At 35.8% G+C, this 12,286-nt stretch overlaps 1 protein-coding gene across 1 annotated transcript; it reads left to right on the top strand.

The window, feature by feature from the left end:
- The first annotated feature begins 31 nt into the window (after window positions 1–31).
- Window positions 32–9,221, top strand: LOC121407278 (small nuclear ribonucleoprotein-associated protein B'-like). The gene is made up of 7 exons (XM_041598257.1): window positions 32–155; window positions 2,260–2,341; window positions 3,133–3,314; window positions 4,404–4,566; window positions 4,958–5,005; window positions 7,095–7,217; window positions 7,769–9,221. Exons 1-7 carry the CDS (start codon window positions 153–155, stop codon window positions 7,783–7,785), a joined length of 618 nt encoding a protein of 205 aa, XP_041454191.1. The 5' UTR covers window positions 32–152; the 3' UTR covers window positions 7,786–9,221.
- The last annotated feature ends 3,065 nt before the right edge of the window (window positions 9,222–12,286 follow it).

Below are 12,286 nucleotides of genomic sequence, written 5' to 3'. Positions count from 1 at the left end.
AATTTCCGTAATGTGCCGGCCGCGCGCGCTGTTTAGGTTTAGCTTATGTTATGCTCGGCGAGCTAGCTGAGCGTGTCGTTTCGCGAATGTTTGTGACGGTCGACGAAAGCAGTCAATATCCTTCTACATCGGGGCTATAACAATCTTTCAAAATGGTAACTATATATTTATATGAATAATAGATATATTTGCGAAGAAATGTATTGCGATTTTTTTTAATTTGTCTAATGAAGCTCACAATTTGTGACTTATTGCGGGGATGTGTGTATTCGAAAATGGTGTCCCATATGTACATATCTGTGTATGTTTCGGTTTTCTCTTCGAAAGATGGCATTGATTCGGCTTTCGTAGAGACTTGTGAAGCAAAGTCTCAATCGTCAAACAAATTAGCTGTTGTTGTTATGGCTGTAACTCGTAGAGCTCTGCGTTCCCTACCTTACTTTGCCAATTCAAGCCAGGTAAGGAACGCAGAGCTCCACTTAATAAAAAGAATCTATTTTTTTGTATTTAATTATTTTTAATACAGTTTTGCCTTGGCTTTAATTTAATCACTCATTCAATGAACAAGGTTATAATATAACCTTGTTCTCAGTTATATCTCCATGTGTGACAAAATAAGGGTGGCAATGTTTGGCTTATTTTCTCTTTTTCTTTGGGGCAAATGCTTGATTTTTTTACACAGACAGTTTCCATTAGACCTTTTAATTCATACCGCTTGGCTCTTATTTAAATTTGATTCTTTATATCATTTTTTCTTAATTAAAAATAGAGATCAAAAAATGAAAATTTTCTTGCCATATTACTTTCCACCAATAGAGGGCGTACACAAAAATATGCCCAAAATTCAAGTTTTTGAGCGCTCTGGTGAATACAAAAATTATTACCACATTACTAATGATAAATAAATTAAAACTGTATGGAAATTAGTAATTTTGGTCACAAAAGTGATATTTTAATGATTTTTTAAAGTGTGTGCTCTATACAGCATTGGCATACCATAGTCCTACCTGTAGATTCTCCACAGGCCAGATGGTAGCAGTGAACAAGTGGCTTTAATCAGAGCTACCAAGTCTCACGCATTATGCGTGAGACTCAAGCATTTTGGACTCTTGTTCATCCCCTCAAATCTCTGTCTCACGCAATTATCACAGCCTATATACATTGTACACAATGTCTGTGATCTCACTCAGATTCACAGAAAATCTCACGCATAGCTGGTCTTTGAACTTGGCATCTCTGCCTTAATGTGAGTTGTGGAGCTCAGCCTCGGGTGCGTGAAAAAAAAATGTTGGACTAAATGTCAAAATGGACGCATTGTAAAGAATTATAAAACAATCTGAAACAGAACTTTGCACTTAATCTAATTCTTCACAAATTTTTGTGACGTTGCGACTTACGGCGCCAATGGCAATGCAATTTCACACTGGGCACTGGCCGACTTCGAGTCAGAAATTGCTTGCAATAATGTCATGGCAAGTAAATTCAGTCACAGTTTGAGGTTAATGTTCCCCTGCGTTTCTGAATATTGTGATCGGGAATGGTTGTAAAGTGCCCAAATGTTATTGGACACTTTTTTAAAATAATTTTTTTTATTCAATTCAGTTCATTTATTTAATTTAGTCATTTGATTCAAAACAAAAATATAATCATTGAATCAAATAAAATTCGGCCAAGATGTCCAATATTTGGGAGAGTGCCATATTTGGAAGGGTGTCAAATTTCCTGCCGTGGGAAACCCCACAGCGGCCATTGCAAATTTTTTTGTGATAGATGTAACATACTGTCATTTCAGCCAAAAATAACTTCCCCCTTATGAGATTTTTTTGGTCATCAATCTTTTGGAGCCCAAAATTAGCAAGGGTCATATGGAACTTTGGAAGTATAAATATCATGGATTTTACCCCTGGAATGGACTGATTGCAATAAAATTGACATGGTTGTAAATTTGCTGATGAAATGATGTCTCTCAGAGGTGAAGTTGAGAAATATTTTTATCTTTCGAAAAATTGATTTTGTGGAAAAATACCCCCCTCCAAAAAAAAATAGCTTAATGAATTATTTTTATGAAGTAGGCATCACTAGTGCTATTTTCATTATTTATTAAAAAAATTGAAATTAAATTAAATTCTATGTTTTAAAGATATATGTAGGCCTATGTAAAAGAATTACGTGAAAGATAAGATTTTTTTATTATTAAGTAAATGTTCTTTTTGCTCTCTGGGATAAAACGAAAAAAAAATCTTTATCTTTTTGTTTAAGGTGGTGGGCAGGACATCAAAGATGGTACAGTACATCAACTACAGGATGAGGGTCAACCTGCAGGATGGACGCACATTCATTGGTAAGAAGATAGTGATGGCTCAAAGTATGATGAAACAACAGTCTGCTTTTGTGATATTTATTCACTACTTGGTGAATACGAATAATCATTTTGTCAGGGAAAAGGAATTGCACCTTTCGTCCTTGTGTTATAGGTTCTTTTTGGTGGGGGTGGGGCTTTGATAAAGAAAGGATTTTGAGTTCATAAGTGGCCAGATTGAGGTGAAGGGGGCAACTAAAGATATTCAGAGAAGCAAGTTGAGGAGACTTTGGTTGTATTCAAGGATGGATGGGCTAAAAAAATTGCATATGGTGGGTATGTTCAGTCAAGTCAGTCCTATGTTAGAAAATACAAACTTGATTAAAAACTGTTATAGTGACATTACAGGATTACATGTGTTTTGTCAAGAGAAAGGGTTTAGGGGCATTAGAAAAGGTGTATAGGTATAAATGTTTCTCATTAAAACTGGCGTAGTTTTGTTATAGTCTTGCCATTTGGTAACATGCGAGTAAACATCTTTATTAAAGAAGTAAAAAAAATAATAAACTTAAAACTTTCCTATTGAAATGTGAAGTTACAGGTAGTCTGAGAAGGAAATAATGGTTTTAATACATACATCAACCTATCCATGAAATCAAGTGTGTAAAAAAAAAGTAAAAGTAAAAAAAACGTGACCCATTACATGAGATTATACCTCACGTTTAATTCAGAGGGGAGATAGGCTGCACCGGTTATCCAAGTGAAGAATTTGGATTCGATTGTATTTTTTATCTCAACAAAATTCTGATTGAAAATTTGTTCCTTCCACACAGGTACATTCCTTGCCTTTGACAAACACATGAACATTGTTCTTGGTGACTGTGAAGAGTTCAGAAAGCTTAGAGCCAAGAGTGCCAAGGCCCCTGCCAAAGAGGAGAAGAGAGTACTTGGCCTGGTCCTGCTTCGAGGAGAACATCTCGTTTCCATGACAGTAGAAGGACCAGCAAAAGACTCAGTAAGTGCTTTTGTGTCATTCAACAGAAAGCTGTGCTTTGTATTGTCCAGGGCAGGGGCCCCACTTCACATTTAAAGAATTTACAATTATTAAGACTTAATTGTCAGTTTTGCCTGTAAAGTTTTTTTTTTAAAAATTTTTTACTGGTCCACCTGTTTGCAAGAAATTGGACTGGTAACATCGGCTATCCAGCCCTACATTGTACTATAAAACAGAAATCAGGAGGCCAAGAATAACGACCAATAAAATGAGTTGGTTATGTCACACTCTTCATCAGTAGCCAGATGTGACAGGTACCGTAAGTAAAGTAAAAACCTGTTTCTGAAGACAGCCACACAAGTGCAACTACCCCTGGCCAGACAGATTTCATTCTTACCTCGTGGTATGAAATGTGTAGATCTTTACTGCTTCGCCGCGATGCATAAACTTCCCCTCTTTCAAGGATGCAATTTCAAGGAAAATGCCCTTTTGTTGAATAGAGGCCATTTTTAAGAGAAAGCCAGGATATACTGCAATTTAGACGTATAATTATACTGGGAGAAAAATTGACTTAACCTGTTTTGATTTTATTTTTCATTTCCACAACAGAGGTGATCCAGGTAGAACACTTTAAATCTTAATGAGAGTCGCTACTATTACAGATTATTTGTATCTGCTCGGACTAAAAGCAGATAGTCTAATCTAATTGTCCAGCACCATCATGGTGTAACCCACTTGGGTCTATTATAAGTTTGGTTTAAACACTGGTGTGTCACTTTGTCTAATATAAAGTTGGTCTTAGTGTCATTCAGCCTATTGTCCAGATTTAACTTCCACTTCTCTTTACTATTTCATTATTTGTTAAATGATAATCACAAACAGTTCATCTAACCATAAAGACCAAGTGGATATTAGGCAAAATGGGTGTAGCCCAACTGGAAAGTAGAAAGTGATAAATGGGCTAAATGGTTAGCAAACGAAGGGGTAAATCAGTTAGGATTTGCCAGTGTGCTGTGTGACCAAACATAAAGTACAGTAGACAAAATAAGAATGGACCATATGGCAATTTACCTCACAGATAAACTATGTACATTCGTCTTTTCACTTCAGGGTCCAAGAGTACCTATGCCTGGTGGTGGAGGTGGACCTGGTATGGCCCGTGCCGCTGGACGTGGTATCCCAGCAGCTTCTGCCTCGATGTCAGCACCAGCAGGACTGTCTGGACCCGTCAGGGGGGTCGGCGGCCCATCACAATCACACATGGCTCCTATGGGTAAGGAAATGTTTTTCAATACTTTATCTATGCTGTACCATAAAATTCTGTTGTATTTCATTACCTTTATTACACAATTTCAAATGAATTTTATGTACATCTCCATTTTCTTGCCCCATCCTGCAAGTTCAAATTTTTCTGATTGGAGAAAATTAATTTGTTGAACTGTATGAATTAATCTGACTTCATCACTTCAGTGCTGTGTAACTTGAGGTGCTTCTATAGAAAAACAAAGAAGCTCTTAATTGGAGGCAAGTTGCATTGCCTTGTCAGTGCACAAATTATCCCTTTTCAGGCATACTTGTACCCCCCTCGCCCCCCCCCCCACTGTAAATGTAATTGCACTACAGTAGTATTGTGATTGATGGTGATGATTCTTTTTTTTTGTCAGGTGGACCAGGAGGCTTCCCACCAAGGGGACCACCAAGAGGACCTCCAGGTAATCAAAGTTTCATCATTCTTTTAGTGGGGGTATTTTTCCTGCTTCTGTTCATTGCATTTACCATTCTTCTTGAACTTTATGCTAATGTATGGGTTATTTCTTTTTCCTTATGCTTGTCATCGAACCAGTTTTGTACCTCTTGACAAATGTATGAGATGTAGTTTTTCGAGTTATCCCCCCCCCCCCCCCATTCTCCATAGCCTCTGGGAAAATAGTAAAAAAAAAGAAAATTGTGGAGTCATATTACAATTCAAATTTATGCTTATTATTTCATTGCGACCTTTTCTCTTGAAAGATATAAAAATAGTTTTAACTTTTTCATGTGTGAATGTGTGTAGTGTTTTTTTTTTGTGAGTGGAATTTTAAAGTGGAGCAGAATGGGATATTTAATCGGTGTTGTTCTGTGATAAAGTATCTCTAGGATTACCTTTGTCTGGTGTTGTGTCAACTAGATGAATTGTGAACTAATAATAGGATTGTTGATATTTGGTGTACATGTAATACTTGGAATATTGGCGTTCCAAGTGTCAAGATTGATAATGAACTGACCAATGAATTTGATATGATCATTTCATCATTAGGTATGTATGTATGTCTTATGGATGTGATATAGCACCCAGATGCTGGTGTAAATTGACTGAGAATCTTGCTTTATGACAGGTCAAAAGTCAATCCAGTGATAAAGTTTAGGTTCCCCGTTCCCCATCAATAATGGAGTGAGGTGATGGAAAGTACAGTTAAATACCAGTTGTGGTAATGATCTCAAAATTAGTTCGAACAGAATCCAATGAAATAATCACCCAAGTGCTAGTATGTATAAATGAAAAATTTGTGCCGAATGGCTCTGGAAAAAAATGCATAATTGCTGAGAAATGAGCAAAATAAGCATGGAATTCCATCACATATCAGGTATTTTTCCAAACAATTACACTGTCCCATATATTTGTGATCAACAGAATTATCAGTTTTCAGCTAAGTTTTCATGGTTTCCCAAAGATAAGTTTATTTCAACGTACCAGAATTAGATCTATGATGATGATGTAGCATATAACCTTGATTTTAAAGACTTTCTCATGAAATGATTGTTTGCTGCAACTACTTTTTTTTACCTTTAACCTACCATTAACTTTCGCTGGTTATACTCACTATCTTTCCTCAGCTTTGTTTTAAAGAGATTACATTCAGTTCACCTCAGAAGTGATAGTTTACTGATCATCTTCACCAATATTTGCTTCAATTTTCATCATGTCACCTGGATTGTTCATGTCTTGTGATATATTATTGATCAGGAATCAACTACAAATATTTGACATGTGGTGTTTTGTCACATTGTAGCACATGGAGTCAAGCCTTCTCCCACTGGTCCGAGTACCTCTCGAGGTGGTTATGTCCTGCAGTACCAGGGTTGGTGATTGGTTACAAATTTAGTGTTCAGTTCGAGATAATGGTGTTCAGTGAAGCAAACATTTGTTTGCTTGTTGAATTGTTTGAATGGGGACATTGTGTGTTGGGTCCTCTTTGCTCATCTCAATTTTAATCCTCATTTGATTATTATTTTGTTTCCTTCTTTGTTATTGTGTTAGTTATCTCTGCAATCAAATTTTTTGCTGACAGAAGTATCTTGTTCACATTGTATTATTTTTTTATATATAACTCCCACTTTTCTTGAAATGTTTGAGTTAGATTTAAGGTTTTTTAAAAATATTTTTAAAAGGTATTTTGTTTGAGGTTGCTCCGATTACCATTCGAGGACATTGTTTTACATTTTCCTTTTAAAGTTTTATTTATCAGGAAGTTTAGTGCATGTATTAGTGTCGGATGTCATCTACACTATTTTTTTGTCAAGTTTGATTTAACAATTGAAAAGTCAAATGGATGATTGAAATATTAGATAAATACACAAAATGATCTTTAACGTGATTTTTTTTTCTCCTTTGAATTCATATCCCTTTTCCATTTCTCCATCTCTTCCCCCACCTCTTTCCCTCTCATTTCATTCTCCTCTCCCTCTATCTTTCACTTTCAATTCTCTCTCTCTCTTACCCTCTCCCTTGCCCCCTCTATTTTTCTCTTTCCCTTGATACAGGTATGGGACCACCTGGCATGGGACCGCCCGGTATGGGACCACCAGGAGGATTCCGAGGAGGGCCACCTATGGGACGAGGAATGCCCCCAATGGGGGGTATGGGACCGCCCCCTGGCATGAGAGGTAAGAAATATCACTCCAACTTTTGTTAATACAATTAGTTTATTCCCATGTCACAAGTTACATTTGATTTAAAATAAAACTCATTTGAATTCAAACATATATGTCTAAAAGGGAATTCTAACAGAATCCAATAAAATGACCACCCAACTAACGTGCTTAGTGACGACTAGAATGACCAGCATCAATACTTCTGTAAGGAGAGCAGCTTTTGAAGGAAATACGGAAGTACATGTACAGAGGTCTGCACAAGTCTATCTCCTAAAAATCAAATCACCCAAGTTACAGCTATATTTCAGACTTCAGAGTATGTAAGCTTGTAATTTGCATTTTCCAAGTCAAATTTTGCCCAAGTTAAACAGATTTGTGTGGTCACGGGAGATCCAACTTGGGCAGCTTCGTCTGTACCCAAAGAACAATAGTCATTTTCAAAGGAGCAATGGAAACTTGCTTGGCTCATTGTCATGTTGCTTATTGCATAATCTTGTTCATTTCTTCTCACTGTCGGTATACAACATGAACCATCTTTTCTCTTTCTTCCATTTCACATACAGGTCCACCAAGGAATTAGTGTTGAACATCATCAATGTTTTGTAAATAGTTTAATATCCTGTGTGAGAGAGCGCCATCCAGTTCAGAAGGGATGATTGTTTTTTATTCGAGGAAGACATCGGCTCCAGCGTAATATTGCTGCAACGGATTGGGCTCTTAGGGGGTGTTGGATGAAATTTTCTATCATCACTTTAGGTACAGTACAGTGCATATTTACAATTGATGGCTGACCTTGCAATTGATCTATCAATTACTTTTTTTTGTAATTGATATTTACAATTGCTCGCAAATATTTTTGTCAACACCCCCAAGACATCTAGGGCCCTTTTCATAAAGAGTTGCAACTTTTGCCATTATGGCAACTACCATGGTAACCTTGATTTTGATTGGCTGCTGAGCCCTGTTACCATGGTAGTTGCCATAATGGCAAAGTTACAACAGTTATAACTCTTTATGAAACAGGCTCCTAGTCTATTTCGTTGGTTGTTCAGCAAAGTCTAAAATTAGATTATGTCCAAATATGAAGTACAAGATACCTTGATTATGTTATGAAAGGAAAATGAATATTTTGACAAGATATTCTAAATTGACATACATTTTCTTCGAGAGCTGTTACTAAGCTTATACATGTTGAATACAGTACCCAGCATTACTAGTAAGCATTTTGATGTTCTCGGGGCATCCATGTATTTGGAACAAATCTAATTTAATTAGAATTTTTCTCGACCAGAGGGGGGTATAAGGTGCTTGTTATATTTCATTGAATTTCTGTTCTTGTAAGATTTATTTTCTTTTTAACACCTATGTGAAGCATTCCTTTGTATTCTTAACTGTGTTGAAGCTTTTAAATTTACAAATGACCTCAAACTCAAATTTTCTTTGGAAGTGGGAGGCAGCAACAGAAATAGCTCTAGATTACATACACATGCCAAATTAATAATAGATTGGATTATGTTCATAAAATTAAATCTCTTAAGATTGGTAGTCAAAATCAGTGTATTATTGAATTATTTTTTTATTGGACCTTCTTATAGGACAGTGTTTTTTATGGCATTTTGGATGATAGATGAATGGTGCATTATGTCCATTTTTTTCAAAAATTTCATAATGGAGAAGCCAATTGTTCGTGTTTTTCAGTACATTGTCATATTCTGTCAAACACCCCCCCCCCCATGTCTATGGCAGCAAGATGACTAAAACCAGTATCCTATCAGCAGCAAGCTGGTTTGAGTTTTTTAGTGGCAGTACTGAATTGGCATCTGTGTTATAACAAACATTATGTATTTTGACAAATCAGAGAATATGTTTTCATCTTCAAAGAACTGTCAAGACCGATTGAAATTGCTGGAGAGTACCCTTGTAAATGTTCCTGATGTTTTGTACATGTCACCTGTCGGGTATATTTGTCATTGCATCAAGATTTCTTTTGTATAATAAACGATTTTCATGATATAACATTTGTTTTTTACTCTTTTTGAAAATTGTAGAGTAGTGAAAGTTTTTGTTGGATGAGTAGAATGTTCTTATCAGTATTTGAAATTGTGAAGTAATATTTTACCTCGTAAGTCAAACTAGCCAAGGAACAAGAAAGTTAAAGTATTGTATTCTCAAAATGGGTTTCAATTATACCATGGTACAAAACCATTGACTATGCAAAATTTTGTACATTATTACTTTGTTTCACCGCATGCACAAAGAAAATTCCAATTACAAATGCACCCTTTTTGGCAAAGGGCACCTTATCAAAGCATGATAATATAAGAAATCTGCATGGTCCATGGTTTTGTACCACAGTATAATTGAAACCTCTTGAGAATGCAGGCCAGAGAGTTTGTATGAATTTCTTTTATACCAAACAATTTGGGGAAACTTATGATTAAAAGAATTAAAGAGACAAAGTCACATTTTACCGGTATTTAGGGAATTAACTGCATTGGTTGGCGATTATGAAGATTTTTGTGGCTCTATGGTTCGAGTATGAAACCCATTGGAGGCACATTAGATAAGAATGTGAGAGTTCAGCTTTTAAAATTAATTTTCTACTTTTCAACTTTTGTGTGAAAATCATTTGTACTGAAGGTAAAATGGCTTGAACCTTGATGTCGGTATAAGGAAAGAAAATATTCCCTCTCCATCCCTGCAAAGGGTAGTCTCTTCCTGCTTTTGAACATTTTACTGATGGCATTTTTTCAAAGTGAAAGCAGGAAAATAAGGTATTCATGATAGTTTCAGAACCCCCCCCCCCTATTTGGTAGCAAATAACATTTCACCAAAAGCTAAAATAAGACTGATAATTTACATTTACATGAACAGAAATAAATTTCAGTAATGTATCATACATGTTCAGCTACATACATATTATATCACAAATGTTTTGCAAATGTCCTTTGATTTTGATAGGTATTACAATTAGGCCCCCCTCCCAAAAAAAAATGTTTGCTGTAATCCAACCGACTTTTGCAAAATTTTATATCTTTATTCAAATTTAACCACCTCCCCCCCCAAAAAAAAATTTATAGACTGAACCCAATTTTTATTGACTTGCCTCTTTATTTTCAACCCTATCTAGGCCGGGGTATTTTGGGAGTTCATATGGCCGGGGGGGGGGGGGGGGCTCCCAGGCCCCCCCTAAGATCTCAGCCGTTGACCGCGCGATCGCACCGAAAATTGGCACGCGGGTTGCCTGGGACATAATCTACAAGATTGCATAGTATTTCATGCGAATCGCTATTAGTGCTTATGCTAATTTATGCGTAATTAGTATGCAAAATCATACTTTTTCCTCTAACTCCCTAAAAATATCTCCAAATGTACTTATTTTTGGTATAGAAACTCTTTGTGGTGTTCTTAGCAAGTGTACATGAAAAAAATAGCGATATCAAATCATTTTCTTATGTATTATATTGTTTTTTGCAATTTATGTATTTGTTTTTTTTACTTTTTGTTATTGTTTTTTCAATGAAATTTGTTGGGGACTCTTCTGTGATCATTAAAAGCATAAAATAAATGTGCAAATCAAAAATAATCATACATTTATGAATTTTGGTTGAAAACACAATTTGCATTGACTTTGTACACAAAATCATGTTTTTGAGCAATTTTCGGTCTGACATAATGTTGCGTAATTTCGGAACCATGTACCCGGGCAATGCAAAGTTGGTCTCAAAAGTTGCGCAAGACTTGGAAGTATAACGTCAGTGAGCGGCGCGGTCAAAAAATTTTGCGCTGCAAAAATATTGCGTGATAGGCCTAGATAGGGTTAAGTGGCAAAAGGCCAAAAAAAAAGAGAAAAACCTGACTGACCCATCTTTTTTACATCCATTACAGCAATCAAACACTTATGTTAGCTTTTAATCACTCAATCCTTCCTCTTTACAACTCAGCCCCCCAAAATTAAAAAAAAAATTGAGGCAATATTAAAACAGAGAATATTATTCTGATTTGTTTTTGTTTTTTTTTCTTTTCTGGTTAAGTTTTTTTTCAAATATTTTATTCTGTTCCTGTAAATCAATAAACACAAATAGCAACACCTGCAGATACCATTTCACAGTAATTTACAAACTGTTAATTAAAACTTAATAAAGTAAATAAAATATGGAAATTAACTTGGCAAACAATGTAATATAACAGTCTACAACTACTTATCAACACTTAGAATACAAGTACATGTATATGCGAATTATGATATCCTACACTAGTTTGAATTTTGATTAACACACAAACTAATATAGAGTGCTACAAAAAAATTGTTGAGCTATACACATGAAGCTTTGCACTAATACACTATCCTATCGTGGGTACATCTAGTAAAGTAGGTTAAAATGCATAAATCTAAATCAAATCAAAGACATTACAAGGGGAAGACAGGACACTTTAGTTATTTTTTCGCTTATGGGGAAGGGTGCCCACTAGCGTCGAGTAAGTAAACCTCTAAAGGCAAGCGGCTGTGTATAAAACATAGAGGGGGTTTGGAAAAGGGCACAGGGGCGGGGCACGAGGATAATTCCACCTTTTCTCTCCAAGAAACCTTGAGATATATTCATTTCTAATTTTAGAAAAAAAAAACTTGAAAAAAATCTTAGAATGTCAAAAAGGGGGAAAAATAATCACCTATTCCTTCACCCCTCCACCATTTTCCTTACATGTTTTGTACACAACCAACAGTGGCGATACATGGATGTCTTAGTCTACTCACTCAATGCTGCTGGGCGCTCTTCCCAAGCATTTCACAGTGCGCTTTGACTGCCCCGTTTTTCCCTTGCACTGAAATGGTCTACCAAAATGTGTATAAATTAATATTTGAGATCTCAATCTAACCTAAATGATGTGACCAAGTGGACCCATTTTCTCTCTCCAATGGCTGCCAAATAATAATGTGTTAAATTTTAGTATATGATTCATGATTTGGGGGAAGTATTATGAATAGTTCATGGACTTAACTTTTCACATGGAACTTAAAAATCCAAAACTAGTTCATGCGTGAAGTGTACCCGATATGTAGGTAATGTAATGTATGTATG

The sequence above is a fragment of the Lytechinus variegatus genome, chromosome 2 (genome assembly GCF_018143015.1).
Source record: "Lytechinus variegatus isolate NC3 chromosome 2, Lvar_3.0, whole genome shotgun sequence".
Classification (NCBI taxonomy): Eukaryota; Metazoa; Echinodermata; class Echinoidea; order Temnopleuroida; family Toxopneustidae; genus Lytechinus; species Lytechinus variegatus.
This window is presented reverse-complemented; position numbering and strand designations above follow the sequence as displayed.

Bases quoted from the DNA above. Each gene is read 5' to 3' on its own strand.
- LOC121407278 (XM_041598257.1), top strand. The intron at 2,342-3,132 runs GTAAGAAGATAG...CCTTCCACACAG, and splicing joins GGATGGACGCACATTCATTG to GTACATTCCTTGCCTTTGAC. The intron at 5,006-7,094 runs GTAATCAAAGTT...CCCTTGATACAG, and splicing joins ACCACCAAGAGGACCTCCAG to GTATGGGACCACCTGGCATG.